The sequence below is a fragment of the Dermacentor andersoni genome, chromosome 7 (assembly GCF_023375885.2).
Source record: "Dermacentor andersoni chromosome 7, qqDerAnde1_hic_scaffold, whole genome shotgun sequence".
In the NCBI taxonomy this organism is placed as follows: domain Eukaryota; kingdom Metazoa; phylum Arthropoda; class Arachnida; order Ixodida; family Ixodidae; genus Dermacentor; species Dermacentor andersoni.
The window spans coordinates 168,722,394-168,743,413 of NC_092820.1; the positions used below are offsets into that span (position 1 = coordinate 168,722,394).

Sequence of the window (21,020 nt, forward strand, 5' to 3'; positions counted from 1 at the left end):
TTTGCATGTACAGTTGAGCCTCATCATAAAGAAATTGCATCCAACATGAAAACACCGTCTTTATATATGATAGTCATTATACGCTGATATTTGACAAGAAACAGTTAAGATTTACTTCATTGCTCTAACTACTCACGAATGCCAAAAGCGTAGAAAAGCATTACTATTGGAAAAGACATTGGTTTTCCAATGCTAATGTCCGAGACCAGAACTATTAGCCCCGAGAACGAACTACAGGGGCGCTGCGAGTGCCGCTCACGTGATGTCAGGGCACGGATTCATGCCTGTCGTCTGCTACAGTCCGGGCGTTTTCTGCGGTGTTTTCGTTTGTTCGCCCTCGTTCTCTCTGCTTGTATACTTATGGCGGTAATATCAAATATATTTTTATGACGTCTTCATTCGCTAAAATGTATTCAAAGAGCTTATTTCTTAGACGACAATGCAGCTCTCGAAGGCAATGCTACAGTGCCAGCCGAAGGAGCGCAGACCAGCCCATTGCGGGTTTTTCATGAGGGGATGGACAACCGCAAAGACATAGCATTTAATAATAATCCAGTTATGATACCATACATGCTGCGATGCAACAAGTATGTCACAAACGCTGGCTATATATATGACCTTTACAAGCGGCTGTAGCCTGAACAGATGTTTATAGTGCTGCAAGTGCTACTGTGCTGTGCGGTGGCAGTATGCGGCGACAGTGACCGACTGTGATTGTATGTCTACGCTCCTTTCTTTCCTTATCTCTACATTGTTATCACTTTACCTCCCCCTCCATTCTCTCCCCAGCGTAGGGTAGCAAACCGGATCTTCCCCTCTAGTTAACCTCCCTGCCTTTCCCTTTTCCTCTGTCTCTCTCTCTTTAATCTGCTAAAACAGGTTTGCTAATGACGAGTGGTTCGGTGTATAATATCGAATTTGTGCATTTCTTCACAGAAACGCTCGGCAGTAACACGAGGACTTCATTAACACTGCAGTTTAGATTCTACAAGCACCACTTGCTTCTTTACCTGCTTCTCAAATATAGGCGTGTTTATGTTAAGTGGCGGTAATTTGAAGTAAAGCTAATGAAGGCTAGCGGCTATTTGCAGAATACAAAAAGGAAGGTACCAATATATATTCCCTTTTCCGTGCTACACGTTCAACTCACTTGAGAAATTTACTGATGCTTGTTGCTTGAGGAATATACATGACGGCGAATATACATGTTTGGCGAACTGACACAGGCTGCTCGGCCCAAATTTTTTACTGAAACACGTCTTTTCGACCGTATGGCTACAGCCAGAAAGAAGTTGAAGCGTCAATCATTAGTAGTGTGGGATATATTGAAGATACCATAATTTTTTGGTGGAGGGTAAAAATCAAGTGAAATATGTAAGGCTTGTGGTGTTTTCTTTATGAAGGTTTGCGAGGTTCTCTTTTATGTATGACGAAGCAAATAGTTCTCCGTTTGTATAACTAAACAACGCTGCATCGAGACATGGTGAGGCAGAAGGTGCTTGAATTTTACTTTTCTAGGCACATAAGCTGCGCTGTAGTACCTCGAGAATAATTTAGGCATTCCAATTGGCACCGTAAAAAATTTTTATGGTTTCAATTCAAAGTTGTAGTGAACTGATGGGTTTCGCGAAGAACGCGAGCCTCGCCATACCGACAGTCGGTTCCTACCGTTGCGTGGGGGGTGTGCCATATTGTCGATAAAGGCTACTGAGGGCCCCCATGAAACATTTCATTGCTTGCAATTTATTGGCTCTCGATCTTAACCACGAAACTTTTCTCTCAGGTGATTGCTACTATGGCATTTGTGAATCAACTATGTAAATACTCTACATGACGCACCATAGTGTTAGCAGCCATGAGCAATTCATTTTTTGGAGGCCTGTTTCAGAGAGGGGTGAAAATAGCAGCAAACTTTTTCATAAGTAATGCGCGCCTAACTCTTTCTTTTACGCATTAATAAATGGCCATATTTGACTAGAACTCACCAGAGTAATAAGAATCGTGATGACAGTTTCGCTGGGCAGTGTCTTTCTAACAGGGATAACATGCTGACGCCAATTACCAAGATTTTTCTTCCATGTAAAATGCAATGTCTCTCATAGCTAAATACTAACAGAATGTTAAGTGTTTAGCGAAGCATCATACACAACTTCGCGTGTTGAATTTGCAGAAATTCTTTTTACGCAAAATCTATGGACAGACACGGCGCACATATGCATAGTAAAACCAGTAGACCCCTTTACCGTTACCAAGCTTGCGATATCCAAGCCGCAAATTTTATCGGCTCTCGCGCTTTTGGAGAAGAAACTGTGGTTCAGGCATGGCAGCAGAAAGCAGCCGACATACCCTTCAGTAAGTAAGGCTCCAGCCACCCATACCCCAGGCATACACGAAAGGAACAAGCGCGCGCGGCAGCCGAGCGAGCCGCAGTGAGCGGCGTCCTGGCCGTGACGTCACTCGCGAGAGGGCGTCACTCCAAATTCTCGCCGCTAATAGCACACGAGCAGGTTATGTAAAATTTGTAAAGAAACTTCATCTTTTAAGCTTTTCAAAACACACTCTTGGTCATGCCCTTGACTGTAGCAAAGAATGACTGTGGTTAATTACTAACTCTGGATTCTTTGAGAGCCACATTGTCTTAAAAAATATACATGTCACCTCACAGATTATGTTAACTTTTTTAGAAGGAGACGGAACGTGACATCAGTCACACAACTTCATCTCCAGTATACTGGTTTGACTGTAGAAGAAATGTAGAAGTCATCATCTGCTGAATAGAGGCTAAAAGAGTTGACATTCTTTAATTCGACCCTGTACAAAAGCCCCTTAAAGGTGCGCAGGCAAATTGAACACTTATGTCAACTTCAGTGTTTCAACAGGGTTAATTCAACAGATGCCAGCTGTAGTTTTTTTACTGTATTTACTCCTAATTTACTGTATTACTCCTAATTTCAGATTAGTGTAAGATGACAAGTGACTTGCAAGGCAGCTTCTAATGAGGAACGTTGCTCAGATGTCCCCCTGTGATTACCGCTGTTTAAAAGAATGCTGTGCGACTTCGGTTAAAACATTCTGAAACATAGCATTTATTCACATGTGTTGAGTTGTCTTAGAATTCCTTTTTGACACCTAGTTTCATGGGCCCTGCAGCTTGGCGGGCTGCTCTCCGCTCTTGCAGTTCCTTTTGCCGCTGCTGACGTTTGGCTTCCCTTTGCTGCCGCGATTCCTCGCTCTTTGAGTCACCCTTGCCAGAAAGGGTCGGGCCTGGAAGACAGTAAAAGGAAGCTCAAAGTTACAAGGCCAACTGCAACTAAATCTTGGGCCGCATAAAAAGCCTAATTTCAAATAGTGTAGGTTACAGCAGCCTCTGTGCAAAATTCTGTTTTTTTGAAGTACGGGTGGATGTGTCACAAAAAGCTAGAAAATTAAATGCTTTTGATACAGAAGCCGAAAAAAAAAAAAGAAAAGAAAAAGAAATGCCATAATCATCGCTGACCGAAAGTCATTAATGATTGAGAATGCATGGCTCTTTAGCATGACGTCCCGAGACTAGGTGGCGCCTGTGACTGCCCTTAGCGCACTGAAAAATCTCAGAGGTGACATGCTAGAATTTATGTCATGTCCGCTAACCACCGGGTGCACACATTGTCTGCTTAGGTGCTATATTAAAGGCAGCTAATAAGAAAATTATGCAATTACCACCGCTGTAGCTTTGCCAAGACTGCTTCAGTAGTGTATAACAAATTTAGCCAAAGTGAAATTTCACAGCAGTTGGCCTTTCACCTCAATGTTCACCGAGATGCTCCATGCTGTATGAGCACCTCACTGAGCCTGGCACAGAAAACGGCCAGTACTTGAACTTACAAGACTCAAATATGAAAAAGAAGATGCTGCTGTAGTAAGAATGTTACCTGGCATACACAGACAACAGTTCAAATACTGAGTGGTACAGACCTCAGAACCATTCACAGTAACATGTAAATGCGGTATTATCAACATTTGTGAAGCCTGCACACTGTTTTGTGAGGACTGCTAGTTGCATCACTGAACAATGCTTCTCCTAGAGGAACATTCAATCATGCTATATATGAGTAGAAGAAAGCAGTGTACAGTGCACAGAACTCCTGACAACACAGAAGAGCACTGCTAATAATAGTTCCTGAGGTTCGTACATACAATGCACGTCACAATTACTGTAGGCACTGAGTAATGGAACCTAGATAAACAGCAGCACATTTTATGTTGGTGCGGTTTTCATTTTTCCTATAGCTAACATCCTTTAGTCACGAAAACCATTTTCTTTGAAATTCTGGCTAAATAAACTCTTGTGAAAGGTTTTGAACAGGTAATGCTAGCACTGAACGTGCCTTATCATACATAGGTTCGCAACCTTGAGATGAACAGGGCACTGATTCTGATAAAGTGAACATTCTTCAAAGACAAGAAGTAAATGTTTATGGTATGATTAAAATTAAACCCATCTGCACTGCCAAAATCAGACCAAGTTCAGATTCTCATGATGATAAGTATCACAGAAGTGACTCTTTGCAAAAAGCATAAGCAACAAAGCTTTTGTGGAAAGGTCAGGTGTTGCAGTGCCTTCTTACTTGCAGACTTCACTGTGATGAAAGCTGTACTGAAGTACATGTGCAAGCCATATTGTATGTGCAAAATAGCTTTTCAATTCACCCAGGAAAAGATAACACCTTGTTGTGAAAGCAATTATAAGGTCAAGTTTCAAGCTCTTAATCCTATCTACAGACTGGCTGACTTGTATGCTTGAAAATGGCAATGATGTTATGCGAGGAGACTGTCAATTTAATTTGTACACCAAGTCAAGGCAAGAAAGCACAGAGTTGCAAAATTTTTGAAAAGGTTGGTCTCACTGCTGGACTAATAATGTAGCAAGGCAAATAATGAGGCTAACACAAAAGGCTAACCTTTGCTGGTACCCCACTTGTCCCAGTCATCATTTTCCCATGCATTTTCAGAGCTTGGGCTTTGCTTCGAACTGGCTGCCGTGGGTTTAGGTGGCTAGAAAGATTGCACAAAAGAGGGAAAAAGAAATACAATGGGACAGTGTAAATATACAGTGGTGCTAAATAGCTTTCCCTTTGTTTGAGGTACACAAAGTGTATACATTTTATATCATCTTGCATGCTCACTTTTAAAGTTTCCTGAACATGCTTGTGTGCTACTAACATACTTGTGTGCAAGAGAGTATAATCTGAATGTAAAAGCAGACTATGATGCAAGCAGGGATGAAGACAACACGCTGAAGTGCTTTTGTGCGTCATCTGTACCCTGGTTTTCTTGTCATCTCCTTGCACATTCAAGTTTTAGTGCAAAACCAACTCACCCAACTATTGGCTCTAACAAGCTGCTTCTGTACGATCTATAACATACACGTTCTCTTATTCATAACCTATGGCTCAGAAAAGCATCACAAATTATGATCATCTCTTGTTTACATCATCATTGTGGGTACAAATTGGTGCAGGGAAAGTTCAAAACATAAGGCAAGGAGGACCCGTAAGCATGGAACTCCCATGACGGTTTGTTCATGCTGTAGCATATAAATGAATGAATAGACCTTTCATACGGGATGGCTCAAAGCCTTAGTGGGGAGAGGGGAAAGGATATATAAAAATTAACATTGACCCTGAAGTTTAGCCTATTGTAAGCATGCAGAATATACATACGCTGTGACTTGCATATGGCCAGTCAGTATACCATCTCTAAAGCTTATTTTTTATGCAAACCAGCTGATGATTAAGAGTTTTCCTTTTATTTAAAGCTATGAGAAACACTTATATATAAAGTGAATGAAAATTCAGTGTTTGTTTTGTCATTCTTTCCTTACACCCAATTTGCAACACACAATGATTAATACTAACTCGCCGGAGTCACTATCCACATTTTACAGCCTACAGATGGCATGACTGAAACTGGTTAGTTCATACTTTTTCAACACTCTCATCAACAAAGGTGAAAAATCTTCGTCTTCTACAGCACTTTGTTGCACAAAGGCACGTAAAAATGCATGTTACATTGCTTTCCTCACTAACTCCTAATTAGTAACCAAAAAGCACATCAGACAAGCACCTGTTTTGTGGCTCCTAGTCCGGCTGCACGACAAAAGAAATCCTCCTCAGTGTCTCGAGTTGTGCCCCAGTTATAGGAACTAGTTAGCCTTGCGTCCAGAGGCTTGGGCTCGGAACTAGACTTGCTTGAAGGCGCTTCAGAAGGCTGCACAAAGTACAAACAGCAAGGAACTTTCACTGAATTCCATGAAGGGATGAGTTTTTTGAAGCCAGAAATACATGTTTTCTCATATTGTTACTTGATAAATAAAACCAGAGAGGTACTAATGAGTTATAAAATACTAGTCAACCTGCATTTCATTCCAGTCTGAAAGCTGGCACATTTGAAAAAACATGATCACTGTGGAGATCTGGTCTTTACGGTGTGACATTTTCATAAGGCTATAGTGCAAAACCAGAGACAGACAAGGACAGATGCAACACTAGTTCTTGCATTAAGTCTTTCTGGTTAGCCTTTGTGGTTTTGCGCTACAAAAACCAAACACAAAATCACGCCTACATAAGTTTCTCACAACTGTCTGATTTGACTGAACGTTTACAGCTCGTAAATTTAATCTACAATTCCGTTTCAATTCCTGTTTGACATGTTTTATGACAGCAAAGATTGTGTGAGTTGCCAAATAATGCACAAGAATTTGTTTAGGTTAGTGTACCATGTTTAACTCAGCTGTTCAAAAAGTTCAGGCACATTTTGTGGCTCTTCACCACGGTCAAATCTAGAGAAAGGTTGAATGTACTAATGCCAAATCAATGTAAGCCCGTCACACTGTGCAACATATAAACAACAGCGGTAAACAGTGGGCACAGCCTAGAACAAACATTACAAAAAGGGGACCTGTCTTCAGTCAGGGCCCAAAGTGCACAGACAAGCATCCTCCTTAAAGCATTGGCTCCAGGTTAAGGCTTCCTTTGTTCACACCTTCTTAACTCTTTCTACTGTTCAGCATGAACAAGCATGTTAATGCACATTACACAATACATTTATTGCTAAAAGCCCCTGCCATAGCCCTAAATGTGAGCTTTGCTTCGTAACAGCATGAATTGAAATGACAAAAGGCTCACAGGGGTAGGCTCTTCTTCGAAGCTCTCCCAGTCGCCATCGTCCCAGCCGTCTTGCCCCGAGGGGGCACGTTCCTTTGGCGATGCTCCACTTTTCCCAGAGTTGCCTTTAGTGTCTTCCTGCAATGTTGCAAGAACACACATTCTTAAAGTAGCACAGGCAGCCAATATTATACGACTTCAGAGTCGCTTTCATTCCAACATTCAGCGCAAGAAGTACACCAATGCTGAGGTGTGGAGGCGAGAAACCCACAGAAGGCTTGACAGAGGCCTAAACCTTATTGGAACAGAGAAAGCAAAGTGCAAGAAGTAGTAGCTTCCATTTCAGCCTACTCACTAAATAAAGATGCTGTAGCAACTATTATGAGCACAAATAGTGCAAAAAAAAATGTGAGACAGTGTAACTAAACAGTGAAAGGCAGTGCATCGGTTTCCCATGAACAGTTGGCCCCAAAGTATACAGGACATGAGCTCCATGGCAAACATGACTTTCTGCTGTTACACAGCGTGCTACTACGCAATGAAACTTTCAATTCAAGGTCATGTGCCCACGCTGTACGGGAATCTAGCTTTTTCACAAATCTTGTGTGCCATAAGCTTTTGTGGCTGATAGTACAATAGTAGAGCAAGGAGATGCCAACAGGAAAGTGTGAAGTAGAACACCTCCTACACAAGAAATAACTGGGCAGTACTATGATTATGCACCATTATGTATCCATTTATGACAGATGGCACAGGTTCAAAAGTAGGATTCAGGACTAAACTTTAGCCTAATGACTTTTTCACCTAGTACTCCGCAAACCTGGGTGAACATTCTAGAATGCAAGCAGACAGCAGTGCAAATACAGATTTGACAGCTTGAGCTGAAAGCAAGCTGGCTGAGCAAATCTCTGATGTAGTATCTGCAATACTACTACTAAGTTTATGAGGAGACAGTTATAATTAACAAGGTGCCAAATACACTGTTTTCTTATCATGGCATTTGTGAATTCAGTGAATCTTTGACAAAGAAAAGCTTCTGAGAGAGTAGTTTCAGTTATAACAAAACTTGAAGTCGGGCTTTACCTACATATAATGGTAGCTTAGGCATTACCTTGTAAAATGTTGTACATATTACTCTGTGTAGATTTCACTAAGCGTACACAAGAAGGCATCTCTAACCTCCATATCTCCCCAGTCGTCTTGGTCATCCCACTTGTCGTCACCCCCCGAGCCAGAGTCGACACCGGCGTCCTCTGATGCTCGGCGATCATGCAGTGCGGTGCTCTCTGTGGTGGGTGAAGTAGCATTTGAAGACGGCTGGGACTGTGCCTCTCCTAATGTAGCAGAGAAGACAATATGAAGTGAGGTTAATGCAAATTCTTAACATTAGTTAAAGGAAAACTAAATGTAAACACTAAATCAGCTTCTAGCTAAAAGTTTTAGCTTTGTTAACTTCGCAATAACAAGTTCATTACTAAAGGAAAAGATCAAGGCCACACTTCCCTATACTCAGGGAAAAGACAGGGAAGGCGGGAAATGGAAATTCAAGACGATGAGCAAAACGAGAACAAGGTGAAAGCAGGAGCCAACGTTTCGACGAGTGGACTTGTCTTCTTCACTGCCCTATATTGTATTCCGTGCCGGAGCACCAGCGCTGGTACGTCAGTGCGAAATTATGGATTTCATTGTAGATAAGTTAAGTGTTTCTGATATTATCTCTTTTGTTGTTTTTCTGTTTACAAGTGCCTTTAGTTTGCTCACGTTTCTAGGTGCAGCTTGTGATAGCTGCCAGCTGGCTACAGCTCTTGCCTCATTTTGTGCCTGATAACTCACAGCCATAGCTTTTTCCATGACATTAGCCCGCTTTTTGTTCCCCAAAAAAACCACCAGTTGATAGTCAGTGCCCATAGTGTCATCTTCCTGTAGTCTTGTCAGAAAACATTCACAATATTGATATTTTGTCTTACTGCAACAACAACAACACAAAGCTTGAAGGATTTGGGTGGCTTGCAGAACAAAGCTTTATAATAACATTTACACTTCCTGCAGAGCATATCTCCTTCCAAAACGCTATAGCAGCTGATTCCAGCAGAATGGCTGTTGTCTGCTGTTAGTAATCATGCCTTGTTAGAAGGAAGACGATGTCACGAGGGAACAAGGCACAGGACAAAATGCCATAAAGAGGGGGAGGCAATAGTCCGAACTACTCGTCCTTTTGCATCAAGGCCTTTGTCCACCCCTACGAAGAAGCCTGCTCCACTTCAAAGGGCTTTTGTCTTTTTAGCAGTGTTTTACTATTGGTGAGCAAATGCATTAGTATGCTGTATAATATTATGGCATACTGTAAGCTGAACAAGAAAATACAGAATCAGCTTATAAACTTATCACGACACTAATAGAAAATGTAAAGTCAAGCCAAATTGGTACATGGCTTGCAAAAATAGGCCAATCCTTCAGTGAGGGGATGTACAGTATGCCGGAAAGGAAATTCAATATGTTTCTTGCTCACTTTCTCTGCTGAACTTCTTTTCTGTAAAAATAAAGATGGAAAACTGAACGGATAGATTAAATGTGTAGAATTCTTAGTGTCTCTCCAATGCCATTTTAATTGCATTACAGTGAATTATTTGTTGGCAGCCATGAAAGTGCTTATTGCATCTAAAACTTATTAACTGGAGCTTCAACTCACCACTGCCTGTTGTACCAGGTGCAGGGGCACCTGCTGTGGGTTTTGAGCGGTAAAACTTGGACGTTAGTGACGTCACTGCCCAACCAGCCCAGCTGGCAGCCAGGCTTGATGGCACGCTCGAGCTGGCTGCATTTACATCTGCCTCTGTCGATGATAAAAGAAAATTTCAAAAAGTTTGCAAATGTTTCTTATCCTTTACGCATGAACAAAGCATGCTTCACTGAATGCAATGTATTCTTTAACACGCCTATTTGCGACAGACTGCACTCACCCATTTGCTCGGCAAGGCTGGGGTCCTCGGACACCTTCTCTAGTTTTCCCAGGAAACCCTTGATTGCGCTGAATGCCTGCGGAAAAGGACTTATATTGCCTGTCATGTTGCCAAGCCCCCAGCCACAGCTTGATGCATTTGGATAACCTGTCGGCTTTCTTTGAATAAACTCTTTCTTTTTCTGCCTCGCTGCTATGCCTTAACCTCTATTAGTTATTATTGCTTGGTGCATGCTCAAGTAAGGTTAGCTGCCAGTTAAATTATGTATTTTTCGAGGGCCAACCATGGTTCACCTACAAAAGCAGCAGCACGGATTAGAGGAAAACACTGATGGTAAATGATTATTTACTTAATATGTTAAGAATAAGTGGACTTAAGTACACGTGTTGCATATAACATGTATATATCCAACGACTCTATAAGTGCGGTAGAATGTATACCAAAGGAAGCACTGACCACCACTTAAACATAGGCAGGCTGAATTACACCACTAAGTGCTACTATGAGTCCTTCATTGCAAAGACCAATGCAGACTGGAATCGTCAACCTATCTAGAGTTTTTTTACATCTGTGACTGCGTAGTTTTCAAACCTGCAATAAGAATGTGCTTTGTTCAGCCACTTCTAGGCATTAAAGCGAAGCCTTCACTCCGCCCCACCCCCACTGCTTTGTGTGTGCTGGCTGCTGCCTTGCAGTACCAACTGAAGTGGGACTGAAAATAGGACCAAAACGTGCACCGAGTATGGGAAAAACATAAGGCTTCAAAGAAGCGCTGAGCAAAGCAGGAACATCTTCAATATGTAGCGAAGTGTGGTACAGAATTGTAGATGTTCAGGCTTGTTTGTTCGACGTCACGACAAATCGTAGCATGGAAAAACAAACCATTCCTGCACTAGTATAGCTTGTCATGTAGTTTAAAACATAAGCACAGCTTGCTTGCTCGTAAATACAGAGTGGAGCAGTATTGAGTGGTGGCAATAAGCACTGACCACCACAGTGGACGTTTTGCCCAGAAATGCGAAGCGGAGCAGCGTCGACATACAGCAAAGAATGGCTTGAAACAGGACTGCAACCTCGCTCGTAAACTTGAAGCAGGGCAGCATCGATATGAAGTGATGGGAGACGGCAGTGCGGTGTACACTGCCGTGAAGCCACATATCAAGGCAAGGTTCTCCGCCATATAAAGTTTCGTTCTCTCGTTATAACCTAGAAACCCAACCCGCTGCCCACCCCTGCATGTTGAAGTGCCCTTCTCTCCTACTTCATGGACACCCATCCTTCTCCTCTCTATAGGTCGACATATTGCATTTAGTAGTTAGCGATGTGCATGTAGCAATAGCGATAGTGCACGTGGCCCCAGTGAACTAGTGGTCACGATGAGCTGTGCTCAATGGTCATCCTTTACAAGCTCAGCAGAAGATGAAGATTATCAGCATTGTCGAAGCTTGGGGGAACAAGACCACTGGCCGACGATATGGCATGGACGAGTAGTGCATCTGCGAATGGAGACTGTTTCTTCAATGAAGTGAGTGTTGCTGTATGCAGTTATTTCTGCAGGTTACATGTGCAGATTTTTCCTTTCCGGGCTGTTGTAATTGAGGGTGCAGGTTATATGCAGAAAATATGGTCAAAGACATCATGCAGGAGAAGTTCGGTTTGAGGTGTAGTGTGTGTGAGATAGATCCTGGTTTCTGCCTGTCACATTCACTGCGTCAGAGTGCCACAAGTTCACATTGAGAGAGTTGTTTCTTGGTGAAAGCATGTCCAACCTAGTTACGTGCTCTATACATGCAAATGGTTGCTAAACAATAACAGCACTATTTTCAAACATCAAAGCAAGCTTTGCTTAAATGGGTTTACACAGCATGTCACACGTGCACAATTTTTAGACTTATTTTTTCTGTATGATGTCTCATAACCCTGAGAATGAATGAATGAATGAACAAACTGCAGCTGACGGCGGCCTCGTGGAACAGCGATAAAACAGCAGTGGCCTTGCGGTCTCGCAGTGCTCTGCTTGTGCCCAAACCCGTCTTTACGCTCCACAAAACAAACAAATTAACAGATAACTCAATTGGGAAATGCAGTCAGGTTTATAGAGACTCGGATGGAGTGATGAAATTGGGAAACTAGTTGAAAAAAAGTGTAGTTGGTGGAAGACATACATTACTGGAAAACTCTGCAAAGCCACTGCCCCGAAGCGTACTGAAACTTAGGCCAGTGATGATGATTTACTAATGTGAACCGACATGCAGAACGAGGCCAACACTGTCAAGTGGGCTGCTGGCTTACGTGGTCCCGGACTGTCTTTTCGGGGTCCATCGTGAGGGCACACAGAGCTGGAAGTACCCTGGTAGCACAGTCCTTGAGGGTGAAGTAGCCCTGGGTGGCGGACAGGGCCAAGATGGCAGCCATCCTCGACGGGTGGAATGGGTCCCGCATGGCACGCGTGAACGCTACTATTAGCACCCTCTGTCGCACCTATGTAGATAACATGCAAATGCAGAACCATTCAATTCAATTTAATCATATTCAACTTACAGAAAAGTATACAAGTGTGATATGTCATCATTACAAACTACACTATGTATCCAGTTCCCTGTTCATCCAGAGCTCTCACATGTGATAATACTACTATCTCAAGTGCCAACCAACCACTTCATCTATAGCACAAACTTGTAGTTTCTCATTCCTTTCCATTACAGTGTATTGAACTTGCAGCTGTGGCAACAAATTTATGCATCCTCGATATTTCTCTCTCTACACGGTGGTGATAACCAGCAGCTGCAGACCAAGCAGAGAGAAGTCAATGAGCTACCTATATTGCATCTCGTACCTCCTCATTGTTATCATCATCATCATCCTATTTTTATGCCAACTGCAGGACGAAGGCCTCTCCCTGTGATCTCCAATTATCCCTGTCCTGTGCCAACAGACTCCAATTAGCACCTGCGAATTTCTTAATTTCATCACCCCACCTAGTCTTCCGCTGTCCTCAACTTCGCTTCCCTTGGCACCCATTCTGTATCCTTAAACGGACACTAAAGGCTAATACTAAGTCGAAGTGGCCTGTTTAAATACCATTCCAGAAACCTCGCAATGCTTGTTTTGTGCCAAGAAAAGATATAGTTTACGAGAAAATTGCATCTGAAGCGTCCGAACACCTTTCTCGAAATTCAAATCTCCCGCCACCCAACCGCGGAAGCGGTGACGTTGCATATGCCATCGTCGCCCTCTGCTGCCGTCGGTGAGTGAAACGGCATCTGACAGATGGTGGTACCGAGCCAAGACAAATAAAGTCGGAGCGGCAGATTCTCCGCTGCAGCTGCTTTTTGTCCAAGTAATGTAGACCGTCTGGGCGTCTCGCAACATCACATGGAAGTTGAATTCTCTGCTACTTGCAGTTTGTGTGAGTTTCGCGAGGCAGCGAAACCAGCGCAGCACTACGCTATAACTACTGAAACGCGAAAGCGTGGGCGGCACGCAGTCAAGAAAAAGGAAACCGTTTGACTGCCCGCGACGTTGTCAAGGGTAATTTGAATGAGTTCTTTTGTCTAGACATGAAATAAAACTGGACAAGTAGCATTTTATTTCATCTTATAATACAATACGAGGTTGTTTTGTGCAACGAGTGGCTGACTACTAGTGACAGAATTTAACTGAGGTGTGCTTTCGTCATCGGGCAAGTGCTTGAATGTCCCGGGGGAGTCTCTAATCATGTCGTGCGTTTACCTCAATTTCTCGATTATTACGGCTCTGTTCGCGATAATATTGACGCATTAGAGATTCTCAAACACTAATCTATCACTTTAGCTTGACTTAATATTTGCCTTTATTGTCCCTTTAATGGTCCACCGGTTATCTAACCTACATATTACGTGAGCTGCCCAGCTTGATTTCTTTCTCGTAATGTCAATTAGAATATCGGCTATCCCCATTTGCTCTCTGATCCACACCACTCTCTTCCTGTATCTTAACATTACGCCTAACATTCCTCATTCCATTGCGTTTTGTGCGGTCCTTAACTTTTTTTCGAGCTGCTTTGTCAGTCTCAGAGTTTCTGCCTTATATGTCAGCACCGGTAGAATGCACTGATTGTACACCTATCTTTTTTGATGATGATGGTAAGCTTCCAGCCAGGATCTGACAATGTCTGCCGTATGCGTTCCAAGCTATTTTTATTCTTCTGTAAATTTCCTTCTCATGATCAGGGTCCCCTGTGAGTAATTGACTTAGGCAAACGTACTCCTTCACGGACTCTAGAGGCTGACTGGCAATCCTGAACTTTTGTTACTTTACCCGGCTATTGATCATTACCTTTGTCTTCTGCATATTAATCTTCAACCCCACTCTTACACTCTCTCTGTTAAGGTCCTCAGTCATTGGTTGTAACTCGTCCCCAGCGTTGCTGAACAGGACAACATCGTCTGCAAATCAAAGGTTGCTGAGATATTCGCCGTTGATCTTTGCTCCTAAGCCTTCCCAGTTTAACAGCTTAAATACTTCCAAGCACGCACTGAATAGCATTGGAGAGATTGTGTCTCCTTGTCCGACCCCTTTCTTTATAGGTATCTTCCTACTTTTCTTGTGGGGAATTAAGGTAGCTGTGGAATCTCTGTAGATATTTTCCAAGATATTTACGTAAGTGTCCTGTACTCCTTGATTATGTAATGCTTCTATGACTGGTGGTATCTCTACTGAATAAGATGCCTTTTCGTAATCTATGAAAGCCATATAGAGAGGCTGATTGTGCTTGCAGATTTCTCTATAACCTGATTGATGACATGGATGTGACTCATTGTAGTGTATCCCTTCCTGAAGCCTGCCTGTTCCCTTGGTTGACTAAAGTCCAGTGTTGCCCTTACTTTAATAGAGATTATCTTGGTGAATGTTTTATATAATAGTGGAAGTAAGCTAATGGGCCTATAAGTTTTCAATTCTTTAATTAAACATCTCACTTTTCATGGATTAGTATAATGTTGACATTCTTCCAGTTCTCTAGGACCTTTGAAGATGATAGACAGTTTGTACAAATGGCCGCCAGTTTTTCAAGCGTTACGTCTCCTCCATTTTTGATTAAATCAACTGTTATTCCATCTTCCCCTGCTGCTTTTCCCGATTTCATGTCTTGCAAGACCCTTCTAACTTCATCACTAGTTATAGAAGAACCCTCTGTAACCTGTTCATTACTACTTCAAATGGAGGTATTGTGGCTGCTCTCGGTACTGTACAGGCCAGTATAGAATTCTTCCACTGCTTTTACTATATCTTCGAGATTGCTGATGACATTACGATGCTTATCTTTCAGTGCACACATCTTGGTTTGTCCTGTGGTAAGTTTCCTTTTTACTGATTTCATGCTGCATCCATTCTTTACTGCCTCCTTAGTCTTTCTAACGTTGTAATCTTGAATATCCCTTATTTTCTCCTTGTTGATCAGCTTTGACAGTTCTGCGAATTCTATTTGATCTCATTAAAGCTAAGCATAGAGTCAGTCTACTATTTTGTCAGCCTCTGTGTGCTGGCGGTGACAAGTGAAAGCACCTGCATTCAGGGTCGTAAAATTATTTTTGTCAATTATGGCTGTCTTGATAAACAAGTCTTCCGAAATTTCGCACCTAATTTTGTGTAAATATTGTCAGCAGAGATGAAAAGAGTCTAAATTTCAGTGACTCGCTCTTAGCTTTCAAAGATGAACATAAATAAGTGCTTATTGTCTTCTATTCCCCAAGCTCAACATAGTCTACACAAAGGTAGCCACTACAGATGCTAACAGAATACGTTTCAATTTACATATAACACAAGTGGGTATAACAACTGGTGATTGAATCGTGAGGTTTAACACTCCAAAGCAACACAAGAGAACGTAAGAGGTGCCACAGTGGAAGGCTCTGGATTATTTTGACCACCCGAGGCTCTGTAATGTGCATCTAAATCTGAGCACACACAATATTTTTTTGCATTCCCACCATATATTACAATGCAGCCGCCACGGTCATGTATTGAAGCTGTGCCTTCGTGCTACGGCAGCAGAATGCCAGAGCCACTGTGGTGGGTTTAAAAACCATTTGTAACGATTGGCATATTCAGTACATTGAAAGCACATGAAGTAAGCTCGGATGCTATGATACGCTGTCATAGTGATCAAAATATTTTATTATCATTGTAAGCAGACCGAACTCCATATTCATTGCAGAAAGAGCAAAGGCGATTGCCATACCTGAGGGTGAAGATGTCCAGCTATCTTTCCAAGGCACACAGTGGTGTTTGTTCGGATGCCACCCTGCAAACACAAGGCGGAGGAAAATTAGCACGCCCAAAGGGGCACACCTCAGATTAAACTGCTAGCTAGCATGGGTAGCTAAATATGGCCACACTGGCACATTAATCATATTATTGCCTGCAAAAATTTGCGGGACAGAAGAGCCAGAAAAGAGAGAGAGAGAGAAAAATGAAAATAAACCTGGTCATGAATTCCAGCAATGGGAGGTTAAAAACTGTAGGCAAGGACAAAAGCGCCAAGTGAACACATCTATTGTAAGCTGCCAGTACAGTTTACAAGTGAGCTGAATTTTCATTAACCCTTACTTCCTGTGAACATTTATAGGCAATGTTACATCCGTCTTCTAAAACTCTTTTCAGGCTCATTTCTTATATCTGTTACACAGCCACCTGTAGTTGCAACGTAAAAAACACTGCTAATTCGCTATCCATGAGTTCCAAGACTACAGCATGCAAGGAGGCAAGAAAGAAGGTTGAAATGCTTGTGTCCATTTCAACCTTCGTTCTCGCCTGCTTGTGTGCTGCCAACTACAAGCCAGAGTAGCTAGCAACTTTTTCACCATAATTGAAGTTCCACAACCAGTGATTAAATGTGAACCTACACAATGGTTAAAGCCTCAAGATGCTGCAATGTGCAAAGGGATATTGAAAGCTTTGCATAGTTAAGTCATAGGTCATGTGCACTACACAAGACAAGACAAGGCAGCAGTAGCCTACCAACCTGGTCATCCTTGGACTGAAGTCGTGCAAAATGTTGCATCACTTCCTCGTTGAGGTTGTTGTAACTCAGCTTCGGTGCCAAGTGCACAATTGCCTTGACTGTCTGCTCACGTATCGTCGGGTTGGTGTCTGAGAAGCCTTGAACAACGTGAGGAAACACCTCCTGGTTCAAGACATCATTGCTGAGGTAGTCAACGAACTGGTCCACCTAGAATTTTCAAGACAATGTTACAGGTCAAGGGCTTGCTTATCTGAGGTTGATTAGTATGCACACTACAAAGAATGGCTAGTGGAGATCAGAAAAATCAAAGGGAACTCATGCCTGTTGCAAGAGACGGGCCCGTGTTGCCCTGTCCTTTGAGGAAAATAATTTGACAACACAGGGAACAATCTTTTTCTTGAATTCTTCAGCATCCAGCAGTTTTCCAATCTGAAAATGCAAATAGATTGTATCCAGGTCAAATGTACTCAAAGGGCAACGAACAGTCTCAAATTTGTATACTTGCTTATACTGAAAAATTGCACACAAAAAATTTTCCATGATAGTTACACAAACCACCAAACAGCAGCCACCAGTTGCTCTTGTGCTGTGAGCAACTCAAGACTACAATGTATTACGAACAAGGGCTTCTGCGAGCAGATTGCTTGAACACGTGCTGTGTGTTCAGTCCCTGCTGTAGTACATTTAGATGATGAAATGAACAAACGTTTCATGAACTGTCCTGGATTTTGCAGTGAGTTGGCACAAATGCTTCCTAATTGTGGCTACACTATGCTTTATTTTCCTAGGTGATACTGGCTTAGTAAGAATGCCTTCTTGCTGTAATCCTATAGAACTTTCAGTGAAGAGTCGTAGTTATAAGAATGTCTCACCTTAAAGAGAGGTGACAGTACGACTGAGCCAGCATCACCAAATTCAAACGCATTGATAAGTTGCGGGAGAATCTTGTACTTGCAGACATTGGTTGGGAAATTATCCATGACAGATGTGAGACCTGTGAAGAACCTGTTCTTTTCTGTAGTGTCCTTGATCTGAAGTCAAAAGGATAAAAAAAAGCTCATCCCTTTCACACACTTTATTTTGGACACCACAGTACCCTGTAAGAATAAATAAAACATTATTATAACAAACCTGAATCTCTTCAATGAAGAGCATGGTGTCAACAAAACTATTCTTGAAGAACCCGCCAGCTGATCGACACCTCGTGAGGACATCTGCTGGACTAGGGCGGGAATTAATGTTTGAATTTGTCAGCTGGTTAAAAGCAGGCGTGAGTGATTTTGGGATCTGTTTGCAAATAAAAGAAGAAACTCATGCTGTTGAGTGTGAACAAGTTCCAAATTTTAATTAAATGTAGAGCACGTGCTTGCGAAGGAAATCAACATGAGAATAAAATGACAAACCTTTCCGGGAGATTCAAGAGAAGAAGGCTTCAACAAAGGTCCATTGAAAACTTCCCACATCAGGCAGCCAAGACCCCAGCTATCTCTTGCCCTTTCGATTAAGGAAAATGATATGATAAAATTAAAAAGTTTTGAAATGATGCACCTGGGGCTGGTCTCATGACTGATCACTTTCAGTGACACTTCTACATTGAGGCACGCTACAAAGCCTACAACTTTTATACTTTATATGCTTCATATGTCACTAGCCAGAAACAAAGGTACTATCGTCATGCTATGCTGAAGGAACTCAAAGTTTCAACTCTGGCTTACCATCAATCCCATTTCTTGTTCTGAAGTTGATTTGTATGAAACATGTGGAAGACAGCTTCACACACGTCACTTCAAATGTTCCCCTAGTAATATTGCTAGCGCTAATATTGCCTGCATTCAAATAACCTACCAACAGGCTTTTTAGCGCATGGTGCCATGAAACAGTAAGTGTAATATGAGATGCAAACAGAAAAACGAGTGTTTATTCAAGTGTACACAGTCAGTCCTAATTATGTGTTTCATATTCTTTTCTTTTACAATATCATGTGTATTACCCTTTTCACTTACTATGCAGTTTCAAGGATTTGGTTGGGCATCTCATTCCAAAGGAGAATGAAAATACTTAGTGGAAATGGACAGAATGAATGCTCACAGCATATAACTAAGAACTCCAATAACAAGCCTCGTGTTGATCTGAAGATGTTTGCCCACTGATGCTTCAGTTACTTACAAACAGATTGCCAATAGATTTTGATTCAAGCTTTACAATCTTTACATATATTGACTCTAGTGACGTCTGCCGTCCAGTCCGGAACCTGTCCATCGTTAACCAGAGTGTTTACATTCGTCAATGGACATCATCCAAACGTGCTAAGCCAGTCCTTTTCACGTGTTTCCTACTGTTTTGGTTTGTGAGCCAGTGCGAATTTTATTCTGCACTTCCTATACGGTTCCAAGAATAAGCATTTTCGTGCAGTGTCACAGCACTTCAACAAAGTATAACTTTTGCAATGAATTCACTTAATATCCATAGTGAAAAGACGTATCAATCTTACCACTTTGGTCCTGACCGCCTGTGGGATGCGGATGAATCCTTAAGTTCAGGAGGTGTGTAGACATCCAAGGCGGAAAGGTTTTTTCTTGGTGGAGACTCCGTCACAAGACACATGTACTCTACGCCGCCAATCTTCCACTCTCCAGCACGATTGACAAAAACTGATGATAAGCAAATGTTGTTATGGCTGAGGCCACAGTCTCCTGTCAAGAATCCGAGTCCTTTCTGAACAGTGAGGAATGGGGTTAAGCGTTTGTCAAAGCACTACTCACTGCAACAATAGCATCATGTGGAGTAAGATGAGTCACTGCACTTACCGTAACCTGGTAAAGACCCCATGCGGCACCTAGTTTTTTTTCCTCGTCTTTCTTTTGCACCTCCAAATGTGTAACAAGGGGCTCCACATATTCAGTTACTAGGTATATCACTTTCTCAGTCTGAAAAAGGTGTAATAATATTTAGTCATTATGCAGGTTACTACTGCTATCGCTACAAATAAAAACGGCTTCAAATATGAATGAAAGAACGTCATAGGGGAAGCAGTTACCTCGAGACTGTCAACGTATTGTAGGACGTTCGGGTGTCTTAGAGTTTTGAGCCTTTTGACAGAAGCCTTGGCAGTGTCCAGCTAGGGAACAAAATCACAGAAAAGATATGCGCAAAGCTACGAAATCTTGCGACGCAGCGCCTTATCGATCATGGAAAAAGTCCACAAATGATGGAAAGAGTCCACTCACCAAGCTCTCATTGCCTGCTTTCGCTTCGAATACGAAAACGGACACATCTTGATCACCTCCCTGAAGAGCAAGGCGTCATTCATGTCAGTGACAAGAAAAATATCTTACAAAATGGGGAAGTGACACAAACTTTTAAATGAAGGCTCGCGGAATGCTAAACAGACTCCCTTACTTCGGAGAATAACGGCTTTTAACAAGTGCCACGACGCAGCTACGGAATGGACCTGACGTGACAAGTAACAGCCAGCGAGCTATATCCGTTACCTTTTTCTTTCCCTTGTGTAGCTGCCAGAGCGATTTTTCTTCTAGTCCGGGCACAAGCTCACCGATCTCGTATCCAAAGTCCTTGGCGGGGTCTCTCGCAAAGAATGACCACATTATGGGTTGTAAACAATATAAACACCGCCTCTCCCGACGAGGCAATCAGTTGCTCGCCGCTACAGTCGGTGGCTTGGACGTTGCGACGCCGCTGACGGTGTGTCAGCGTCGGATCGCAATCACAACCGGCACAAAAGAGTACGGCCTCTCGTCGGAGTCTGTCGGTCGCACGACTTCAACATCCCATTTGTAACTACCTAATCAGAAGCGCGTAGTAGCATGTAGTAGGACGCGCCGATCAAACCCTGTAATCGTGCGCTTGAGCTGATGCTTCCTTACATTGCCTCCCATTGTTGCGAGCTGCAGA

The 21,020-nt window shown here is 42.5% G+C and overlaps 2 protein-coding genes across 3 annotated transcripts in view; one reads left to right on the top strand and one right to left on the bottom strand.

The window, feature by feature from the left end:
• Window positions 1–15,574, top strand: part of Amnionless (amnion associated transmembrane protein) — a 39,033-nt gene extending 23,459 nt beyond the window's left edge. Inside the window, exon 13 of one of the 2 annotated variants that reach the window (XM_055071716.2) lies at window positions 15,414–15,574. The gene's annotated coding sequence lies outside the window, so the exon portion shown is untranslated. Of the gene's footprint in view, window positions 1–10,094; window positions 10,183–15,413 lie in introns of those variants that run through there. The other variant, XM_050180231.3, reaches the window with a different exon arrangement.
• Window positions 3,063–20,968, bottom strand: yata (N-terminal kinase-like protein yata). Its single transcript, XM_050180222.3, has 19 exons — window positions 20,600–20,968; window positions 20,336–20,395; window positions 20,146–20,226; window positions 19,916–20,035; window positions 19,600–19,823; window positions 18,512–18,602; window positions 18,240–18,395; window positions 17,981–18,139; window positions 17,430–17,537; window positions 17,109–17,315; window positions 16,326–16,388; window positions 12,398–12,586; window positions 10,106–10,181; window positions 9,835–9,978; window positions 8,325–8,479; window positions 7,167–7,283; window positions 6,106–6,249; window positions 4,941–5,034; window positions 3,063–3,264 (listed from the first exon to the last, which is right to left on the bottom strand). Exons 1-19 carry the CDS (start codon window positions 20,711–20,713, stop codon window positions 3,110–3,112), a joined length of 2,457 nt encoding a protein of 818 aa, XP_050036179.1. The 5' UTR covers window positions 20,714–20,968; the 3' UTR covers window positions 3,063–3,109.
• Window positions 20,969–21,020: the final 52 nt, after the last annotated feature.